Genomic DNA, 22203 nt, shown 5'->3' with positions numbered 1-22203 from the left:
TTCCAAACCCCTGATAGGTCCAGAACCTTCCAAACCCCTGATAGGTCCAGAACCTTCCAAACCCCTGGCGACACAGATGGGTCCAGAACCTTCTAAACCCCTGATAGGTCCAGAACCTTCCAAACCCCTGATAGGTCCAGAACCTTCCAAACCCCTGGCGACACAGATAGGTCCAGAACCTTCTAAACCCCAGATAGGGTTCTGATAACACAGGACAGCGAGAACTTCACATCCTCATGAACGGGCATCGGTGAAATTCACACACAAACCGAAGACACACGACCATAGAAAACAAACAGATCTTTATTATTACACAGGTCCAGAAAACAAGGCAAGCATGACAGTATATACATCTTGAGGCATGGAAAGGGGGGTGTTGATTTAACAGTTCACCAGGTGAACATACAGGCCCTACTGGAGGCATGTTCACAAGCATTTCCACTAGTGTACAGAGCTAGTTCAGCACTCTCAAGAGCCCCTTTGCAGATCGTTGGCCCAATGTTTAGTATAAGGAGAAAGTTTGAATGCTGGAAAGTGACCCCTGACCCCATTCACCAAGACGTTTTGGTATGCAAGTGCAATATCAAATCTTGATGGTCTAGCAATATGTACAGCAACCAATGGGAGGCGTGTTTAGTGGATTTTGTCTTGTGAAAACCTGATTATCAGATTATTGGAGGATTGTGTCAGCGCCTGAGAACAGACAAAGACTCCGCTGCAGAAATGTTTGGGACACCGGGGGGGATCTATAAACTAACCCTGGTGTCCCTTGGGACACGGGGGGGGACGGTCTCTAAACTAACCCTGGTGTCCCCAGGCTGGCGTCTGGACCTGCTTCACTGCAAAGCATCAACACAAGAAGCAGCGCGCTGAGCAGGATAAAAACACACCACAACAAAGTGAGTTCCCTCTGGTTCCATGAGAACAACAGACCGCAGGAAGAAACAGAAAGGAAAGAGAGAGAGAAAAACTGAAGTGCTCTTCATGTCCATGGGTGGGGGTTTGGGTCCATGGGTGGGGGGGTTGGGTCCATGGGTGGGGGGGTTGGGTCCATGGGTGGGGGGTTGGGTCAGGTGACGAGAGGGAGGGGGGGAGGGGATCCTAAGTCAGGTGATGGGGAAGGGGGGGGTCCTTCACTGGTCCTGCGTGCCCCAGGAGATGTAGTCGGGCCGTGTGGCGGCGCTGTACTCATCGATCAGCTGCTGCACCACCTCGCGGGAGTTGTCCAGCTCGTCGAAGTTGTCCTTGAAGATGTCCTCCTTGCGGAACTGCTCCAGGAAGGCCTCGCGCTTGCGCAGCTTGTCGTACTGCTTGCACGTCCGCTCGAACAGCTGCGCAGAGGACAGACGACCCAACCTTCACCTCTGTACCATCGCTCTGAGTCTATAGGATGCATTCTCTCTGTGCTACTCTTCAAACTAACCACCAGATCGTTTACCCTCGGTATATTAGATATTATATCAATTATATTATATTATTATATACTGCATACAATCCCACTCCAGGTGACCAACCTGTGGGCCTTACAGTATCAGTGTGTGAGTAGGCAGAGGGGCGGGGCTTACCGAGGAGATGCTGGTGTGATTGGCCAGCATCAGGCCGGGGTGGGACTTACCGAGGAGATGCTGGTGTGATTGGCCAGCATCAGGCCGGGGTGGGACTTACCGAGGAGATGCTGGTGTGATTGGCCAGCATCAGGCCGCTGACGCGGTGGGCGGAGGGCAGGTAGGGGGACTTCCTGGACAGGGCCACCTGGATACTGGCGGGACCCCAGGGGATGAAGCTGGCCAGCTTACGCTCTCGGATCCTCTGGAGACTCTTATGGACCTGCGCTCGGGATGAACACGCACGCGCACGCACACACGCACACACACACACCGTACAGATAAAGTATTCAGAATTGAACAAACAACTTATGTTGTAAGGAGGAGAACCTCTGGAGCTTCTGGTCCCCCTCCTCAAACACCACAGCCCGACGCGCCAGATGCTTTCACTGAACCATCTGGAAACTATACGGAACTTTTTTGGAAAAGGGGCAGGCGCTTTCAAAAAAATACTTGGCAGGTGATTGGATGAACCGTCTGTCTATCACCGTCTATCACGCGCCAACTCCAACCACAAACGGATCTCTATGGAGAGTTCCCAGACTGCGAGAGGAACAGGATGTGAGCTGGCGAGATGGGGAGGGTCTCACCTGCGTGGGGTCCACCTCCCCCTGGATGATGTTGAGGATGGCGATGTAGCAGTGGCTGGTCTGGCGGTCTCGGCCCGTGGACACCATGACGTTCTTGGGCTGCAGGAGCCTCCTCATCACGTCCAAGACCGTGGTCTTCCTAATGCTGGCCACCTAGGAGGGAGGAGGGGGAGAGACCAAAAGGTTTGAGCGAATCCAGAAGAAGCTCGTGACGGACCCGCCTCGCCCCCCCGTGAACGCTACAAACCGATTGGTCGGTGGTTAGCGGCGTGTAGCCGGTCATGAGGAAGTGGAGCCGGGGCGTGGGGATCAGCGAGGCGATCAGACCAATCAGGTCGTTGTTCATGTATCCGGGGTAACGCAGCGTGGTGGTGCTGGCGGACATGATGGTGGACACCTGCCAGGGAGGAAGAGGGGTTTCCCGTTTAGTTTCCAGGGGTTCACAGCCCAACCAGGCGACATTGACAACACCGAGGGGAAGCAGCCAACAGCATAGTTCTCTCATGATTGAAAAGTTGCCTTCGGCTAATAGAGACGTTATTGTGTAGCTGTTAAGATCTGGTTTGACGTGAGTGACTTGTCCAACTAGTTTGTTAATCCCTGGGTGAGGAGCATGACGTTCCTCTCTCTCACACCCTTTCTCTAGCTGTGTCCTGGGTGGAGTTGAGACCGCTAACGTTCTCTAGCTGTGTCCAGGGTCGGGTTGAGACCGCTAACGTTCTCTAGCTGTGTCCTGGGTCGGGTTGAGACCGCTAACATTCCCCGTTTCTACAAACTGTGCGACTAGGGATGCACGATATATCGGCAATCATATCGGTATTGGCCGATGTTAGTCATTTTTTAATATATCGGTATCGGTCCGATGTGCAAAACATGGCCGATGTGAACAGCCAATAATTATTTCTGTCTAGCTGCTGTGTGTGTTGTTTTTGAAAGGAAACAATGTGGTAAATCTATGATTTATCGGCTTTTCCAAATATTTTAGAAATGTTTTTCAGTATGTATAACATTTGATTATCATAGAAATTGATTTTTATACAGATCATATCGACATGGGTAAATATCGGTTATCGGCCATGGCAGCCATGTTAATATCTGTTATCGGTATCCGCCAAAATGTTGATATCGGTGCGTCCCTACGTGCGACGGCCGTCAAACACCCACCAGCTGGTTGATCTGGGAGAAGGAGGGGTTCTGGATGTGGAGCCGGTCCGTAGCGATGCGATTCAGGGCCGTGTTGTCCAGCACCACCTGACCAACACACAGATCAACAACCAGATCCGTATCAAATAAGGGCAGAGGGTGCGAGAGGGGGAGGGCGGGAGGGAAACAGAGAGGAACAGTTGTGAACAGGTTAAGAGGAGTCTTTGATGGCGGCCGGGCCCTGCGGTCCCGCTGGGTCGCTGGGTGGAGCACACTGCTGCTGTGTGAGGCACAGAGAGGCGCACTGTGCGCCAGCAAACAGGGGAACCAATTCTTCTGCAGATTCTATTAGGTCTCTGGCTAACCCAATAAGCCTGGGGGGCTTACGCAAGCTCCTGGAGGAAGTAGATATTAGAGGGCAAACACTATTAGACTGTCAGAGCATCACGCACTAATACAATCATCAATCCAAGACGGAGATTTAATCACCCGGAGTCGTAATGCCCCAGCGTTGGCACGGCGTTCCCTGTGGTTCCCTTATCAGCCCAGAGCCAGCAGAGATAAGTGAGCTGTTACCCAGACATTTAACAGGCAGAGTGGTCCGGGGGTGTTGTGGACACTAACAGCTGAGCTCCGGCCCCTCCTCTAGGGGCTGTTGTTGCCAGGGAGGGAGCCTTAGAGAGACCAGAGTAGAATGGATTTATAATGGTTGGTTTATAATGAGGGTTTTCGAGAATATGTTTTGAGAATATAGAGTATTTGACTATATAAGTAATTTCTGACGTACACAACAAGGCCCAAAATGGCGTATCGGACTCTCTTAACAGCGCCAGAAAGTTCCTGAGTGTTGTGGAGGGGTGTGTGTGTGTGTGTGTGTGTGTGAGTGTGTATGTACATTGTTTCCTCTACCATCGCCTTGGAGAGGTGGCCCGCCCCTCCTGAAAGACCCAAAATGCCCCAAAATAGCAGACTTTTAGATTGTTAATATTTTTTAGCCAAACAAGTCAATGGAGTTTAGAATAGCGAAAATTAGCATTGCAGTTAGCGGACATTTTCTGACAGAGTGAGAGATGATGAAATGAAAATATGTTCTGTTGCTGTAGTTAGCTACATAAGTAATGTAACCACAGTTAGTCTGTCTCCTGATGTTAGTAACTATGTACTGTAAGGCACATTGTAGGCTAACATTAGCGATGTGTTGTGGACTAAATCGGTTAGTTTTCCCATTTAGGCTGCTTTTTCAGCAATGCAAGCAATTTCTTTTCAGCTGTTCAGCATTCACACACATTTTCTGCAGGAAAATATTATCTAGCTGTGTGTGTGTGTGTGAGAGTGAGTGAGTGAGTGAGTGAGTGAGTGAGTGAGTGAGTGAGTGAGTGTGAAAGAGTGTGAGAGTGTAAGAGTGTGTGTGTGTGTGTGTGTGTGTGTGTGTGTGTGTGTGTGTGTGAGAGAGTGAGTGAGTGAGTGTGAGAGTGTAAGAGTGAGTGAGTGAGTGAGTGAGTGTGAGAGTGTAAGAGTGTGTGAGTGAGTGTGTGTGTGTGTGTGTGTGTGTGTGTGTGTGAGTGAGTGAGTGAGTGTGTGTGTGTGTGTGTGTGTGTGTGTGCGTGTGTGTGTGTGTGTGTGTGTGTGTGAGTGAGTGAGTGTGTGTGTGAGTGTGTGTGTGAGACTGTGTGAGTGTGTGTGTGTGTGTGTGTGCGTGTGTGTGTGCGTGTGTGTGATACCCACCACACAGTCAGCGTTCTGGGTGAGCCTCTTGAGCGTGAGCAGGGAGTTGTAGGGCTGGACGACCACGTCGCTCATCTCGTCCTGGTTGGGGAACACGGAGTAGGTCTGCACCAGCTTCTTAGGGTACCTGGGGGTCAGAGACAGGCGGGGGGACATCACCCTCCACACAGAGCCAGAGACAGGCGGGGGGACATCACCCTCCACACAGAGCCAGGTCAGAGGGTCAGAGACAGGCAGGGGGACATCACCCTCCACACAGAGCCAGAGACAGGCGGGGGGACATCACCCTCCACACAGAGCCAGAGACAGGCGGGGGGACATCACCCTCCACACAGAGCCAGAGACAGGCAGGGGGACATCACCCTCCACACAGAGCCAGAGACAGGCGGGGGGACATCACCCTCCACACAGAGCCAGAGACAGGGGGGGGGACGTCACCCTCCACACAGAGCCAGAGACAGGCAGGGGGACATCACCCTCCACACAGAGCCAGGTCAGAGAGAGGTGGGGGGACATCACCCTCCACACAGAGCCAGAGACAGGCGGGCAGGGGGACATCACCCTCCACACAGAGCCAGAGACAGGCGGGGGGACATCACCCTCCACACAGAGCCAGAGACAGGCGGGGGGACATCACCCTCCACACAGAGACAGAGACAGGCGGGGGGGGGGGGGACATCACCCTCCACACAGAGCCAGAGACAGGTGGGGGGACATCACCCTCCACACAGAGCCATGTCAGAGAGAGGGGGGGGGACATCACCCTCCACACAGAGCCAGGTCAGAGAGAGGGGGGGGGGCATCACCCTCCACACAGAGCCAGGTCAGAGAGGTGGGGGGACATCACCCTCCACACAGAGCCAGGTCAGAGAGAGGTGGGGAACTAACAGCATCCTCAGGGTGAGAGCAAAAATTTAGTTTAACTCAAAAATAGTGTAGCCTTTCCACATACACACAAAAAAGCCAAATGTGTGTGTGGTGTGTGTGTGTGTGTGTGTGAGAGAGAGTGTGTGTGTGGTGTGAGTGTGTGTGAGAGTGTGTGTGAGTGTGCGTGTGAGTGCGTGTGTGTATGCGTGTGTGTGCGTGTGAGAGAGAGTGTGTGTGTGGTGTGAGTGTGTGTGAGAGTGTGCGTGTGTGTGAGAGTGTGTGTGTGAGAGTGTGTGTGAGTGCGTGTGTGTGAGTGTGTGTGTGTGTGTGTGTGAGAGAGTGTGTGTGAGTGTGTGTGAGAGAGTGTGTGTGAGTGTGTGTGTGAGAGAGTGTGTGAGTGTGTGAGAGAGTGTGTGAGAGAGTGTGTGTGAGTGTGTGTGTGTGTGTGTGTGTGAGAGTGTGTGCGAGTGTGTGTGTGTGTGTGTTCGAACCTGTCGTTCAGTCTCTCCAGGAGGTAGGACCCGAGCCCAGACCCCGTTCCCCCGGCGATGGAATGACACAAGACGAACCCCTGCAACAAATAAAACAGCATTTATTTCACCAGCTCGGTTCAGCAATGTGCCACATCACACACGCTGTGTGTGTGTGTGTGTGTGTGTGTGAGCCCTTCCTTCTTCCTGTCTGCGCAGCGTGGAGGTGGGAGGGCAACCCCGCCCCACAAATAGGCTCTCTCTCTCTCCCAGACGGTCCAGTAATACCTGCCCTTTCCACCCGCCCCGCTATTATCCCCCAACACCCTGCCTGCCCCGCCCTGCCACCACACACACTCAGTAATAATGTGGGGTCATAACGAGAACGCGCTACACAAATTATACACACCTCTCGTGGGGGAAATCTGACTGTTGTTTTAAGGGAGGAAACGTTGGGGTTGGCAGAAGAACGTTCTAGAAATAACACAGCGCCTGGCAGGAGCTTTGCTACGTTAAGATGACACGTGTGGACTCATATTTGACTCTATTAAGTTCATCATTCTATGCCCAAAGAAAGACCACTTCCTATCACAACACAAGGGATAAGAGAGACTATGTCAGTCGCATAGGGAGACCATCGGGATGCATTCTAGTTATGTTGAGGCAGAGAGCGTCTCTCTTTGTTGCGTTCTCCCCACAGCTCTCCTCCCGCGAGAGACAGAGTGTGTAGTCAGTGTGAGCACGAGGTGGAGCATGTCTTGGACACGTTCCAAACTCCTGCAGACATTCGTTTACTGAGGGCAGCAGACTCCTCCCACTACACCCCCACCCCCCCCTTTCAAGCCCACTCTGGCCCAATCAGGGAGTGAGAAAGCGGGGGCCTGCCTCCAGACTGTCACTGCCGTCCGCCTCTCGGTCGATGATATCAAAGATGTCCTCGTGGATTTTCTCACCCTGCAGGAGACAAGAAACACTTTGTTTCACACGGAACTGAATGTTAAAATATCCACGGTGAGATTTAAGAAAAACAGTGTGATCTCTATACATGGAGGTCCTTCATATCACACTGGATGGAAACAAAAATCCTGTAACTAATCAAATCAAACTTAATGTGTATAGCGCATTTCATACAGAGGCAACACAATGCGCTTTACAGAGAGCAATGTATACCATTATACCAGTATCCACTGTTGGTACACGAGGCGCATTAAGACTAACGGTCATGGCGGTTAACTGGTGACCTGTGAGAAGCCGCTGGCCCAGTTGTTGCCGGCCCCGCCCCCATGCTCGGACAGGTAGATGTTCTCTGGGTTGTACAGGTTGGCGTACGGGGAGTTCAGGATGGAGTGGATCACCCGGGGCTCCAGGTCCAACAGCACCGCCCGAGGGATGTAGTGCTCATCATCAGCCTGTGGGTTGAACCAGAGAGATGAGGAGTCATGGTACAACGAGGCGACCCGTGATACCGATTAGGGATGGGAGGAAATGAATGAACGAATCTTTTTGAACGACTCTTTTTAGTGTCCGATACGTACCGAACAGTTTGTGGGGCGTCCGAGTACTACTGTCCACCCCCTCCCTCCCTCCCTCCCTCCCTCGACATAGAGGTTATGCACACACCAGATCTAGCTTGGACAGAATTGACACAAACAATAGTGTTGGTTGCTCTGGGATCAGCTGCTGTGTAGTGTGTGTGTGCATGTGTGTGTGTGTGTGTGTGTGTGTGCGTATGCGCGTGTGCATGCGTTGTTTGTTTGTGTAAACGGTTGAACTATCTCCTGTGTCAAACTGAATTGTTGCCAGCTTTATAAACATGACAGCACACACAGTAGAACGACGAACATTTGATCTTTATTAATGTAAATACAGATGTTGACTGGTAATGCATGCATTCTTTGCACCAGAGAGTTTTGTGGAGTCTGTTAACTGGGCTGGCACACAAAATAATATCTTTAAAGGTTCGATACAATTAGATGTATCAACTCGAAGGAACCGAATCTTTCAAAAGAATCGTACTGCCCATCACTAATACCGATGAGGATGTCCTTCACGCACACGCAACTGCTGTGCGTTATATAACTGCGCCACCTAGTGGTGACTAGTGAAAGGACGTGGGGACTCAGCTGTGAGCATCTCCCCAACCCTTCCAAGCTAGTAGGTTAGCTAGCTCAGAAACATGCTATAGAGGTCTGCTCTCGTTCAAAAGTAGTGTTGTGATATTTTGCATGAGATAGCAACGACGGCAGACGTGATTGCTTAGCTCACGTTAGCTAGCATTAGTTGAGCTAACCTCACGGTGCAGCTACTTTGACTTGTTAGCTACCGTTCGGCTACATAGCTGGTTAGAGAGCAACTATAGCAAACGTTAGATCGGAGACTAGACTAGACTAACCCTAACCCAGGACCGAGGCTGGCTAGGCTCACATTACCTGATAGAAGAAGACATCCTTTCTGTCGGTGCCTTCGGTCGCAAACTCCTCCACGATCCCTTCCGGGCTGATCCCATGTTCTGCACAGAGCTGCTTCCAGAACTCAAAACCAACTGCAAGAGAGAGCGGATATGGACTTTACATGAGCTAGCTAGCAATGAAGCTAATATAACTAGTGAGCTAGCAATGAGGCTAATATAACTAGTTAACTAGCAATGAGACTAATATAACTAGTGAGCTAGCGGTACAGTAGCTAGCTAGACGGCTAACGTCAACCAAACTGCACGTTAGCTAGTGAGCTCACGTTAGCTAGCTAACATTAGATGCAGCGAGGGATGTCAGTCGGCCGTACTTTGATTTCCACATTGTCCGAGTTGAAGTGTTATGATTTCCCGTGGCATGTTGGCCTTTCGTCCTCAAGCCAGAGAGATGCGATGTTAGCAAGCTGGGTTTACAGCCAGAGACTGGTGTCCGTCAGGTTGTCCACCACCTTAGCGAGCTGGCTGGCTGCTTCCCGCTTGGAAACAACACAAATACCGCAGAGAGAGAAGACTGTCACTACTGGATACAAAGACTAACGGGAAACGGGAAACGCGCGTACCAAACGTGTGTTCAAAGCAAAGAGTATGGAATGCCAAGAGGAGACAGCTATGTAAATTTTGGCACCCGCCTGAAGAGGCTGCTCAATGCATCGTTTCCGCCATTATGGACTGTCATCTGCAGCTGAATTCATCCAGTCAGGTCAACATGAAGGCCCAATCCCAAACCAGCCCCTACCCACTCACACTCCACCACCGAGTGTCACTCTCAGCTGTGGAGGGCACTCTCAACCGAGGGGGAGGGGATATAAATGGAAAGCCAAATGTGGGACAGACTCACTCCACCAGAAATGACCGGAACAGGGCCGTCACCATGGCATGGTTAGGTGATTTATGGGAAAATTCTTTATGATTTACAGTAAAAATAGAAATCACTATAATTAAATACATAGGCCTATATAATTAAATGGTAAAAAAATCCAAACGGAGATATGTTTTTGCAAAAGAACTCTAACTCTAAATGAATACTATAACACTGTCCTGAGACAAATAAATCAATCAGTATAACTTACTCCCATGCCTCTGGCAGCATTCCTTTTTTGTGAAGAGGCATTTGCATGTCGCAGCCTAATCATCTGCTTTGTCTGTTCCATTGTCCCTGTAAATAATGGAATATATGATGTAAATGTGACGTAGACCTAGGCCTGTTTAGATTTAGTTTTATGTTGGCTATGCATGAATAGGCTACAGGCTTTTAAGAGTTTGCTAGAAGTCATGTGATCTAGGGATAAAGTGATGTATTTTTGGTTTTATCTTTTGACACCACATTCTGTGATTTTGTTTGAGGCTGTGAAATATGTGTGAGGAAAACAAAAGTTTGTGCTGTAGCCTGTCTTAAATAATTGACAGTGTAGGAAGACAGAACTTTATTTATATGCTATTTCCTCCGGCATCGCTTTGGCACGTGCACTTCCTGCTTCGGCTATCGGAAAAGTGATTGGGCGGGGGTGTAGGGTTTTACCGTGGCCTGCAGGTAGGAAGGAACTGTTAATTTCCTTTCCCTGTAGGCTAGCACCAGAGTCCTAAACTGGATGGGGCTGCATAGGGAGCCAGTGCAGAGAATGGAGAAGGGAAGTTGTGTGGAGGAGCATGGGGCCGTTGAACACCAGGTCAGCAGCAGCTTTCTCCAGGGGACTGATGGCCAACGCTGCAGGGTGTCAGCAAGTAGAGGCTTTTGGGCTGCATGCCGTCACGTGACTTGCAATACCGAGCTTGGCCTCTAAGCCCATGGTGGCTTCAATGCGCCAAGCTGATCCTGGGGGTTTTGGTTCCATAGCAGAATGAATGGAGTGTTCGCTCTTGGCATTCCATACTCTTTGTTCAAAGTTTACAGTTGCGCTGACTTTGCGCAGGTCGCACGACATATTATACTCATGTATGTTAACAATTTTGCTATCACTCGGGATTATGATAGTTTGTTTGCATCAATTCATGCACTTCATGTCTAAATTATTAGTAGATTTCAACATGAGCATGTTAAATATTGTTCAACGAAGAGTAAATGAAAGTGAGGATTTTAAGTGTCTTTAGTAATCAAGTGACATTATGCAAGCTCTGTTGCTAAAGCTACACAGCTTATTTCAAATCATTGCTTGGCAGCACATACACGACAGGTGCACCTGTAAATAACTGTTTTCAAGCGGTCTCACCAAGTTTGCAATTGAATGTAATCACCCGGGCTGCCCAGTGATGCACCGTGTTCAGAACCGCCCCGCCCCGGTTGCCCTGCCACATGACAAGCTATTGCCCGTTTGAAACAAAACGAGTGGACTTCATAGGAAAAACACTCTGCCAGCTGAGGTGACGCCATATCTCCAACACACCAAGCAACAATATCGACCATGATGACCAAGTAGTCAAGTAGGTGCCAACGATTCACGTTTGATAGTCATTAACGTTAATGTTTTATCTTGACATGCAAGCAAGCTGACTGACAGAACGGCCCGGGTTCACTGATTTAAAAGCCTCCACATCGTGGCCTTGGATCAACAACATTGGCCAGCTAGCATTAGCATAGTTAGCTTTCTATTTTACTTACTAACGTTACGAGCCAGATAGCAAGCTGTGTGATTTGCTGTAGCTATTCCAAGTCTATCTAGCTTCCTGTTTGGCAAAATACTTTTATTTTACAGACTTGTTTAATCAACGTGAGACGCTGCTAAGATGGAGGGAGAGAGCTCGGCCAGGCAGGGGTCTAATCTGGGCCTGAGGACCCGACCCTGCTCCAGCGAGAGAGACGCCCAGCTGCGGGGGGTCAAAGCCTCGCTTCAGGAGAGGCTGGGTCCGTACGAGCCGGTGCTCACCTATCTGCAGTCCGTCCTGGTGTGGGAGAGACCGCTCCAGAGTGGGTTATTGTATGTGGCGGTCAACCTTGTGTTCTGGTGAGTTATTGACTCCACAGTTACCCCCCTGTGGTGTGTTTGTTGCATAATAGTGTTTTCTATCAATCAATCAATCAAAGCTTTATTTGTATAGCGCATTTCATACCCAGAGGCAACACAATGCGCTTTACAGAGAACAAGGGAGGTGGGCAGACGTCCCACTCTCTACATATTCCAGAGGGAAGCAAAAAAACAGTAATCACCCGGGGGCCAGATAAGTGAGCTGTAAAAATTCTTCCCTGACCCCTCTCAACGAGGCGATCGAGCAAGCTCCTCCGTTTTCCTCGCTCAGGAGTCCTGCGTGGGGTTTCCAAAGCCCCCTGTCGCGTCCACAGCCCCACGTCCCGTGGGTCCATCCGGCCATAAAAGACAGATGGTCGCTAGTGCTGCTATTAATAGGACACTAAAGCTTCTGCATTTGGCCACATTTGCTAGTTGCTACAGAGACAAACACTTTTACCTTTGGCTACTTTTGCTTTGGGTGTGTGTGTGTGGGGGGGGGGGGGCTTACTCCTAAGTCTTCAATGAGTGGTTTGGTATTTAACGTCATAAGCCCTGTTATGATCACATTCAACTTTGCTTATAAACATTTAGTCACAGCTAGATAACCACATAATCTAGTGATGGCCATGGTTAGCTATGACTTGGCTCAAGACTGCATAGTCTGTCAAAATGATTGTATGGACCATTGTATATGATAATAAATGACCTTATAACAGGGCTTATGATGCTACCAACCTGGCATGACCGTCTGTGAATACTATCATCTATGCCAGAGTAAAATGATACATCATAGGCTTATGTGGCATAACGTTAGCTAGGGTAGAATAATGCACGAGTCACTCGTCCATCGCACCCTGCCAGAGAGTATGACTGACTTTCTCTAGCTAACGCTGCCCTGCAGAAGGCTACCCAACAATATGATTCAAAATGGCACCCTGCCTGGTATTTGGTAGCAAAACTAAAGTGAGACAACTGTGTCAAACCCTTGAATCCACTCCTTAGAGCAGCCGACTGTGATGGGACCAGTTGTGTGATGTGACCAGATGTGTGATGTGACCAGTTGTGTGATGTGACCAGTTGTGTGATGGGACCAGCTGTGTGATGTGACCAGTTGTGTGATGTGACCAGTTGTGTGATGTGACCAGATGTGTGATGGGACCAGTTGTGTGATGGGACCAGTTGTGTGATGTGACCAGATGTGTGATGTGACCAGTTGTGTGATGTGACCAGATGTGTGATGTGACCAGTTGTTTGATGTGACCAGATGTGTGATGTGACCAGCTGTGTGATGTGACCAGATGTCTGATGTGACCAGTTGTGTGATGGGACCAGTTGTGTGATGGGACCAGTTGTGTGATGTGACCAGTTGTGTGATGGGACCAGTTGTGTGATGGGACCAGTTGTGTGATGTGTAATGAGTCCGTTTGTCGATGCGCTAGCGGCCTGCAGCTGAGGCAGAGATTGGCAGGCAGGCCTGTTCATTCAGGTCAGGCATGCAGCTCTTATTCGATTAGTCCCCTAAGCACTTCAGCCCTCATTCTCCTCTCCCCTCTGCTTGTGCCTCAGTACACACACACACACACACACACACACACACACACACACAGCGGACTGGTACCAATGCAAAGTGATGCATGGAATGGCACAAGTCACATGCATTGTGGTGTGTGTGTGTGTGTGTGAGAGAGAAGAATTGCCTCCTCTGAAGACCAGCGCTGTTGAGATATCCTTATCTGAGACTGTACTGTGAAGCCAATTATGGTGATTTGTCAGTTATGCTGAGAAATAGTCCATAGGTTCGTTGGGTATCAGCACTGTTAATTAGCATAATGTGCATGCGTATTATCTGGCGATGGAAACGGTAGCTAGTCTAATCTCTCATAATCACTGCACACTGGAGCTTTGGTCTCACCGTTTCTAATTAGGCTAACCGCAATCCTTAGGACAACAATTAGCTTACGATTACTGTGTTTGTTGGATAAATCCCATGTGAAAGAGAATAGTCCGTCTCGCCCATAATCTCAGAGATCTAGGAGAATGAATATCCACTTTGTTTGCATACTGTAGGTCAACTGTCAATTGTAGGTGAAACACAGGTCTACAGACAGAAACACACCAGAGGGTGTTGACATAACCGTCAACTGCACAACCGTCCCTAAGGTGTGTTCATGACATCCTGAAGACTAGTGGGTAGCAGCTCTCCTGTTCTGTAGTGGCTCAACATGTGTTGACCACCTGCTGCTAGAGCTGAAGTGTCTTTTATGGACCCGGCGTTGATAAATCTCCTCTCCAAACTGTTTTCTCTCTCTCCCAGGTTCTTTGCCCTGTCCTCGCTGCGTCTGCTCTTCCTGCTGGCCTCAGGCCTGGCGGTGGGCGTCTGCGTCGACACATGGAGGAATAAGATCTGGCCTGAGATCAGAGGTGAGGTCTAGATGCTCCTCAGTCTCAGCCCACAGTGGGTGACCAGCTATAGCTCTAGTAAACTACAGCCTCAATGAGGCTAAGATGCCTGTACTCATCAGACAAGGGAATGGAGTTTGTCCCTGTGGTATGGAGTAATGATGAGGTATGGAGTAATGATGAGGTATGGAGTAATGATGAGGTATGGAGTTATGATGAGGTATGGAGTAATGATGAGGTATGGAGTAATGATGAGGTATGGAGTTATGATGATCGAGTTATGATGATCGAGTTATGATGAGGTCTGGAGTTATGATGAGGTCTGGAGTTATGATGAGGTCTGGAGTTATGATGAGGTATGGAGTTATGATGAGGTCTGGAGTTATGATGAGGTATGGAGTTATGATGATCGAGTTATGATGAGGTCTGGAGTTATGATGAGGTATGGAGTTATGAGGAGGTCTGGAGTTATGATGAGGTCTGGAGTTATGATGAGGTATGGAGTTATGATGAGGTCTGGAGTTATGATGAGGTATGGAGTTATAAGTGGGTATGGAGTTATGATGAGGTATGGAGTTATGATGAGGTATGGAGTTATAAGTGGGTATGGAGTTATGATGAGGTATGGAGTTATGATGAGGTATGGAGTTATGATGAAGTATGGAGTTATGATGGGGTATGGAGTTATGATGGGGTATGGAGTTATGATGGGGTATGGAGTTATGATGAGTTATGATGAGGTATGGAGTTGAGGTCAATTTGTCAAGTCATGTTCCTCTTTCCTCCCACAGTTAGAAGACTAGATGAATCTGAAAATGAAAGGTATGTTTTCATTTAAAAGATGTTCTTCATTTCCCTGTCGTCCTGCATGGGAGGTGTTTAGAGGTATGATGTCACTGTTGTCGTTGTTGTTGTTGTTTTGTCCAGCTGGGGTCTGGTGCAGCCCGGCGTACTCAGCGTGCCCGAGCTGTGCCACCACATGGCCGAGGCCTGGGTGTCCGGACTGGCCTTCGCCACCAGCGCCGTGCAGTTCAAACAACGCAACCCCGGCAAGGTGAGGCCTCCTGTCCGTCACCCACGCCTCCTTCACGCTCTGGAACTTCATCTGCATCAGCCAGCATTACCAGGACAGCACAGCAGATCCTAAACACTAAGCTGACCAATTATCCGACCCGTTTAGCACTTGCATTACATTTGATCTTTTTGTTTTGTCTGCTTGTTTGCGGGTTGTTAGTTCTGTCTCCTGACCTGCGGGCTCTTCACCTGTCTGGCTATGGTGGGCAGGTACATCCCCGGCCTGGTGCTGTCTTACTCTGCTGGTGAGTAGCGTAGAGAACCAGCCCAGAACCGCCGTCCTCCATCTTGGCTCCATTCAAAAATCCACACGCCGTCGCCGGGAACCTCAGCCTGGCTCCCCTTGTTAAAAATGCATAGGTGGTGAAACTAGATCTGTGGGCCCCTAGCGCCAGAGTGCAGTCTGGGAGGAGATTACAGCCAACAGCCAGGGAGGGGGGGGGGGAAGCTAAGGAGGTCAGGCTGAGCTGCTGGGAGGGGGGGGTAATCTCCACACTTCCAGCCAATGTAGACCGGTGAGCGTGGTCCCTTTGACGCACCAAACAATCCACAGCAGCCTGTGCCTGTCTGATCCGTGCCTCTCTGCCCTCCTGTGTGTTGACCGGAGAGGTGAGACCAGAGAGACTCGGGCAGTAGGTGCAGGGCGGAGCTTGGGGCCCCTGGCTCAGGCCGACACGCCCCCACAACAAACAAACCCACGTGGTCCCACACAGAAGACTCTATGAATCTAACCATGTGTATCCGGGCCCGTTTGTCTGTGTTTAAATGGCGTGTGGTGGCGTGTGTGGTGGCGTGTGTGGTCACGTCCTGCTCCTCGTCCCCCCCCAGTGCTGGCGGCCCTGCTGGCCCCCCTGGCCACCTACTACCGGGTCCTGCAGCGCGTGTGTGTGAAGCTGGAGCCGGCCCTGCAGCGACTGGACTTCAGCGTCCGAGGCTACATGATGTCCAAGCCCATCGACAACCAGTGTGAGTACGACCCGTGTGTGTGTGTGCGTGTGTGCGTGTGCGCGTGTGTGCGTGTGTGTGTGTGTGTGTGTGTGTGTGGTTGGGTTTGCAGGGATGTACACACAGCCCTTGCAGACGACGGCCGCAGCTGTCCCGCGCTCTCGGTGTTGAGGCTGGAGAGCGGCCGCGCCTCACTCAACGCTCCGGCTAATCCCCACTCTCAAACCAATTATCCGGCGTTCTGGCCGGCTAACCGTGGAGCGCCGGAAACTTAATCTCCCCTAGCCCGGCCCGAGTGACTCCAGGGTGCGGCAAGCTTTGCTCTCTCGGTGATGGTAACCCCTGACCTCTGTTGTGTGTGTGTTTGTGTGTTTGGTCTGCAGTCCTGCGCAAGCCTATCCGGGGTGCAGCCTCCGGGGACGGCAGTGACAGTGAGGAGGAGCTTGCTGCCTTCTGCCCAACGGTAATTTATTTTTAAATTTTTTTTAATTGCTTTTCTATTGAAGCGACTATCTGGAGTCTGAAGGCAGGGACCTCTCTAACTTCCCTCTGGTTGTCTGCAGCGCTGTGCTGCCTTGCTGTGTTGAGAGTTGCTCAGACTCCCAGATGGTTTGGGATTGAGAACAACCTGACACCTTTAGAGATAGAAATAGCAGAGCCTGGGGTGGCTGGGGGGCTGCTCTGGGGGGGGGGGGGGCTCTGAGGGGCTGCTCTGCTCCGAGGGGCTCTGCTCTGGGGGGCTGCTCTGCTCTGAAGGGCTCTGCTCTGGGGGGCTGCTCTGCTCTGAAGGGCTCTGCTCTGGGGGGCTGCTCTGCTCTGGGGGGCTCTGCTCTGTGGGGCTCTGCTCTGCTCTGCTCTGGGGGGCTCTGCTCTGGGACCCTGCTGCTCTATGGTAGTCATGCAGCCTTTCTGGAACACACTGCACTCTGCAAGGTTAGAATTATAAACTAAAACTAAGACTACAGCTGGCCATGAACTGAAATGAAAATAAGACAATCACAGACGTGATAAATTAAAACTAAAATGAAACTAGCTCAGAATAGAATAGAACTTTGGGTACAAAACTAACTAGAATAAAATATAAAAACCAATAAATATTTTCAGTTTTTGCCTTTTGGTAAATCAAATGTACGTTAAATATTTGTTTATATTTGTCCTATGTTTTTGATCCAGAGCTGCAGTGGAACATGTGACCAACCTCCAACACATTCTTTCCTACCTTAACTCCTGAGTACTAAAACAGAAAAACACCAAACTAAGCTTTATCTCTGCACTCGATCCATGGAATCAGGAAGGAAGGAAGGAATCTGACCGTGTCGGCCTTCTGTATCTGTTTCAGTTTGATGACCCTGTGGTGGCGAAGGAGCTGGCGCTCACCGACTCGGAGCACTCGGACGCCGAGGCCTCCTACACGGACAACGGCACCTTCAACCTGTCCCGTGGTCAGACTCCGCTCACGGAGGGCTCCGAGGGTAAGACCGCTCGTTACTCTTCACCTCTGCTGATGCTATGTGAAAGTTTTACATTGCCCCTTGCTTAGTTAATGTGCAACTTTAACCCCCCCCCACACACACACACACACACACACACCCTTCTCCTACCCTCAGATCTGGACCGACACAGTGACGCAGAGGAATCCTTCGCTCTGGATCTCCCTGACTTCCCCTCCATCAACCCGGACGCCACCCTGATGGACGACGACGACGACACCAGCATCGGGCTCCCCAGCCTGGCTCTGTCCTGGCCGGCCGGCGCCCGCAGGTCGGCAATGGATCTGGACTCGGACCAGGACGACCTGGACGCCGAGCTGTCCCTCAGCTGCCTGGCCCCGGGCTCCGACCTCGCCGGGGAGTTGGCCGGGGTCATAGCCAGCAACATGATCCAGGCGGCGCTGGCGGGGGCCTTGCAGCCCCACCCCCCCGCTGCCCGGCGCCGAGGAGGGAACCCCCCCAGGGCAGCAGGGCCCCAGCGGGGCTACCGCCAGCAGTCCAGCTCCGAGCTGGACACAGACTTGGAGGTGGAGGACTTTGAGATGCTGGATCAGTCCGAGCTGAACCAAATGGATCCTGTTGGGGGTGCAGGAGTTGGGCGGGGAGGGGGGCAGGGTGGGGGTCAGCAGAGGACCCCGGGGGCCAGCTTCCTCTCCAACCTGCTGGGGAAGCCACAGTGATCTGTGTGTGTGTGTGTGTGTGTGTGTGTGTGTGTGTGTGTGCGTGTGCGCGCGTGCGCGCTTGTTTTACCCGTGTATAACAAGTGTGTCTGTGTGTGTGTGAGAGACCAGAGATGTGATTGTAGATTCCAGCAGCCAGGCTCCTGATTGGCCTCATTTGATATCACTGTGAAGTGCTTCTGATTTCTTTGTTTTTTTATCTCCTTATTCAGAATCTTCCTCTAATATTTGTAAGCACCATCGCCCCGGCAACCCTTAGGCTGAAGGCGGAGCAATATGAACCCTCAAAACCATCACCCCGTTTTCCCCTCCACCCCTTTTAAATAGTACAGGTCTACTTCTAGGACAAACACGACTTGATCGACTGCTTTCTATCTAGAAGCCTAGACCAGCATCATGAACCAGCATCCTGAAGTACTTCCCAGGCCTGTCATCCTGTGCCCGACCGCTACCAACAAATCCACGAGACTTGATCCATCGTTTAATGTCTGGAGGCCAAGACACAGTGCTGTTGAACATGGGACCAAATATGCCATTCCTGTTGGTTAGTAGTTAAGACCTCCTACTGAAACATTAAAGCAGTATCTGTTTGGTGACGGCAGTTTATAGGAATAAGTAAGAGAATCACACCGTATCTGAGGCTGCTGCTTCTCTTTGAGCATGCTTACGTAGAGGGCTGAACAATCTTCATATTCACTCATGTTAATTCTTCTATTTAAAAGCATTAGGTTTAAAATGTTCCCTGATGTAGTCTTGCTTGCTTTTGCAGACATTTTTAATTTCCTTTTCAAACACTGGTTAATCGCTGCGTTGCTACTGTAGATTGCGCCTAGTTTCCTCCCTGGACATGACCCATCTCCTGTACAGTCGACGCTCGTTATACTGATCCCTCCAGACAGTCATCTGTTAATATACATTGTTAGTGAAGTACTACATGCACCGCGTTTAGAAAAGGACTATATAGAAAACATCAGGAAAATGTTTACATCCATGGGCGAACAAAATGCTGGTATACAAAACTCAACCCATAGCCTTTCTAAAAGTGTGAATATGTAAAAGATTGAATGTGCTTTTCTTTGAAAACTAGGGTGCAGCATTATGTGCTGCTTTGTGCTGGTCATTGTGATTTTGCTGTGATGGGCAAACAAAGCTCTCCTTTTATGATGTCTATTCGTGAGAACAAGTCATAAACAGAATCATTGTTCATTCAATCTTAAGTGAGTCACATTTAGGATTTGCTGAAATAGCTGTATTACAAAGTGAGTGCTGATTTTTTTGAAAAGGCAAATTGCTCAATTACATTATTTGTGCCGTATTGTATGAAAAACGATGACTGTGGGAGGTGTAGTACAATAGATATAACTGCTGGATGCCCCTGTTCACGGAGTTGGCCCAGAAAATGTTGTGATTTGAACTGCTTAAAATTAACATAAATGTTGCAGTGATGCTCCATGCAGGGGGGTAATTCATCAAAATGAGTAATATTCAGTTAAATGTTGTGTATAGTGTATTTTTCCCTCTCTGTAATTGGTTTTGATATGTTTTGATGTGCACATCTTATTAAATAAATGAGTCTGGATTATTTATCATGAATATTATTTGTGCTATAAGTGCTATTATTTTACATGAATGTTTTTCCATTCATTTATTTAGTGTACTCTGCGGATGGCTCCTAGACGTGATTGCGCAAAGGACGCGCAGAGAGGAAGGTGTTGAACACACGCCTTTGTTTTGGTAATGACGTACTTTCAGCGGCGCGCGAAAACTACAAACAGCTTAACTTGTTAGCTCTGATGAAGTTACCCGGATGTCCCTAACAATCTTGTTTAACTCAATTAGAAATCAGCACAATGAGCAAAAAAGATATCAAAGGTATGTGGTATATGGACAGCCATCTAGTATTACTGCTACCACAGAAGTACTAGCAGTGGTGATGGAAGAGGTAGCCATGACCAGCTAAACGTCTCACTATCATCAGAGACGGTCTGTAGACTGATCACTATTCACATTGACATGTCTTGTGTTCTGCCTTGGTTGTCACTCAGGTGTGGCCCTTATTCTTGCCTATCTGAATGAAAAGAATCGCCCCTACAGTGCCCAAGATGTATTTAGCAACTTGCAAAAGCAGCATGGACTGGGGAAAACGGTGAGGCTGAGTTACGATGTAGCTAACGTTAGCTAATTTATAGTCAAACAAAAATGTATAGTCAAACCAAAAAAACTCAACGTGGTGATTTCTGTGCTGGCAGGCGGTGGTAAAAGCCATGGAACAGTTGGCTCAGGAGGGAAAGGTCAAAGAGAAGATCTATGTCAAGCAAAAGATCTATTTTGCTGATCAGGTGAGTAACACCGGAAGACAGTCAGTGCTCTTGTCCCAGATGTCTGGATTGTTCTTTTGATGCCCACACTTGCAGTGCCTTCCCCCATGTTGATTAAACACACCTTGATGACCATTACACCTACAGGCTCAGTTTGCAGAGGTGAGCGAGGCAGACCTGAAGGCCATGGACAGTCAGATCTCTGAGCTCAGCACACAGCTACAGGCGGTGACCCAGAGCTGCAGACAGCTAGACACAGGTGGGTGCTGTTGGCTCCCATCAAATACACTGCCTCATGCATTTAGACGCCTGATCCCACCATGATTCTAAGACAATAGCATTGAACGTTGTGGATGTTTAATTTCTATCCCGTTCGTGAGGACAGAGCTGAAGGAGCTCAACAGCTCATTGACCACAGAGGAGATGGTGTCGGAGATACAGGAGCTCAGAGCAGAGTGCTCTGGTTACAGGGAGCGTCTGGAGAAGATCAAGTCGGCCACAAATCACATCACACCAGAGGAGAAAGAGAAGGTGTGTGTGTGTGTGTGTGTGTGGGAGGGGGGGCAGATTTGTCCCATTGTAACGTTTAAAAGAAAAAGAAGCCTTTTACTCATCTTATACTTGTCTCTTCCCCAGGTGTACAAAGATAGGAATCTCTATGTGAAGGAATGGAAGAAGAGGAAGAGACTGGTAACATTAATTCTCAAACCTGATTAAAAGCTCTGTCTCAGCATCACAACAGGATAACTCAGATGAGAGAATTTAGTGATTCTCTGCATCCTCTCTCCTTGACTCGTCCTAGAGTAGGAGAGGAGAGGAATGTCCTTCAGTTCTATTTGAGATGGAGGGAGAGAAGATGTGAGGGATTGGGGAAAGACTTCTGAAACCCGTCCGCTGTCTTACCATGCTCTATGCTTGTTCCAGGCGTCTGATATGATGGATGCCATCTTGGAGGGATACCCTAAGAGCAAGAAGCAGTTCCTGGTAATTCTTAAAACGAATTTACAAACCGAGACGTCTCGTCCCACTTTATACATAGGCTGAAATGTGTTGGCTAGTAAGAATTCCTAGATGAGTTTTGAGCTTACGGCGAAAGATGGGCAGCGATTCTGCTGTCCTGACATCAGTGGGCAGTTCATTCCACCACTGCGGGGCCAGGACAGAGAAGAGCTAGTATTAGCAGTAGGCTATACATCTGGCTGCGGCAGCTAGCCCACCTCACATTCTCTCCAGGAAATGTACTTTCTAGTTTGTCATTAGTTGTCTTTAAACAATGGTCTTCTGTGTTCTCAATACAGGAAGAAGTTGGTGTGGAGACTGATGAGGACTGTAACGTGATTGTGCCAAGCACCTGAACAATTAGCTGTTGGATGTGTTTTTATCTCTGTTGCTAACAGTTATTCCTACAAAACAGTATTTTGACAGGCACAGACCAACATAATCACGTTTATTAGTCTTTATGAAATAATTTTTCATTAGACTTTG

The 22203-nt window shown here is 49.4% G+C and overlaps 3 protein-coding genes across 3 annotated transcripts; 2 read left to right on the top strand and 1 right to left on the bottom strand.

The window, feature by feature from the left end:
* Positions 1-322: 322 nt before the first annotated feature.
* On the bottom strand, positions 323-9381 carry tubg1 (tubulin, gamma 1). Its single transcript, XM_084448813.1, has 11 exons — positions 9181-9381; positions 8829-8941; positions 7641-7808; positions 7285-7353; positions 6421-6500; positions 5063-5189; positions 3359-3445; positions 2442-2591; positions 2195-2347; positions 1666-1827; positions 323-1331 (listed from the first exon to the last, which is right to left on the bottom strand). The coding sequence occupies exons 1-11, from the start codon at positions 9227-9229 to the stop codon at positions 1134-1136; spliced, it is 1356 nt and encodes a 451-aa protein (XP_084304939.1). The 5' UTR covers positions 9230-9381; the 3' UTR covers positions 323-1133.
* Positions 9382-11216: 1835 nt separating this feature from the next.
* retreg3 (reticulophagy regulator family member 3) lies at positions 11217-19966 on the top strand. The gene is made up of 10 exons (XM_084449205.1): positions 11217-11287; positions 11560-11808; positions 14126-14232; positions 15003-15033; positions 15139-15265; positions 15446-15530; positions 16114-16251; positions 16614-16693; positions 17570-17702; positions 17838-19966. Exons 2-10 carry the CDS (start codon positions 11591-11593, stop codon positions 18398-18400), a joined length of 1482 nt encoding a protein of 493 aa, XP_084305331.1. The 5' UTR covers positions 11217-11287; positions 11560-11590; the 3' UTR covers positions 18401-19966.
* Positions 19967-20175: 209 nt separating this feature from the next.
* Positions 20176-22073, top strand: psmc3ip (PSMC3 interacting protein; the record flags this gene model as incomplete). Its single annotated transcript, XM_084448691.1, has 8 exons — positions 20176-20272; positions 20446-20546; positions 20650-20739; positions 20866-20977; positions 21104-21249; positions 21355-21408; positions 21643-21702; positions 22017-22073. The coding sequence occupies exons 1-8, from the start codon at positions 20251-20253 to the stop codon at positions 22071-22073; spliced, it is 642 nt and encodes a 213-aa protein (XP_084304817.1). The 5' UTR covers positions 20176-20250.
* Positions 22074-22203: the final 130 nt, after the last annotated feature.

Source organism: Borostomias antarcticus, assembly GCF_949987555.1.
Source record: "Borostomias antarcticus genome assembly, chromosome: 14".
Taxonomy (NCBI): domain Eukaryota; kingdom Metazoa; phylum Chordata; class Actinopteri; order Stomiiformes; family Stomiidae; genus Borostomias; species Borostomias antarcticus.
This window is presented reverse-complemented; position numbering and strand designations above follow the sequence as displayed.

Excerpts from the sequence above, each read along its gene's own strand:
- retreg3 (XM_084449205.1), top strand. The coding sequence starts at position 11,591 with ATGGAGGGAGAGAGCTCGGCCAGGCAGGGGTCTAATCTGGGCCTGAGG. Across the intron at positions 14,233-15,002 it reads GATCTGGCCTGAGATCAGAG|TTAGAAGACTAGATGAATCT; the intron begins GTGAGGTCTAGA and ends TTCCTCCCACAG. Across the intron at positions 15,531-16,113 it reads GGTGCTGTCTTACTCTGCTG|TGCTGGCGGCCCTGCTGGCC; the intron begins GTGAGTAGCGTA and ends GTCCCCCCCCAG.
- tubg1 (XM_084448813.1), bottom strand. The coding sequence starts at position 9,229 with ATGCCACGGGAAATCATAACACTTCAACTCGGACAATGTGGAAATCAA. Across the intron at positions 5,190-6,420 it reads CTGGAGAGACTGAACGACAG|GTACCCTAAGAAGCTGGTGC; the intron begins GTTCGAACACAC and ends TCTGACCCCCAG. Across the intron at positions 1,828-2,194 it reads GGGAGGTGGACCCCACGCAG|GTCCATAAGAGTCTCCAGAG; the intron begins GTGAGACCCTCC and ends TCCCGAGCGCAG.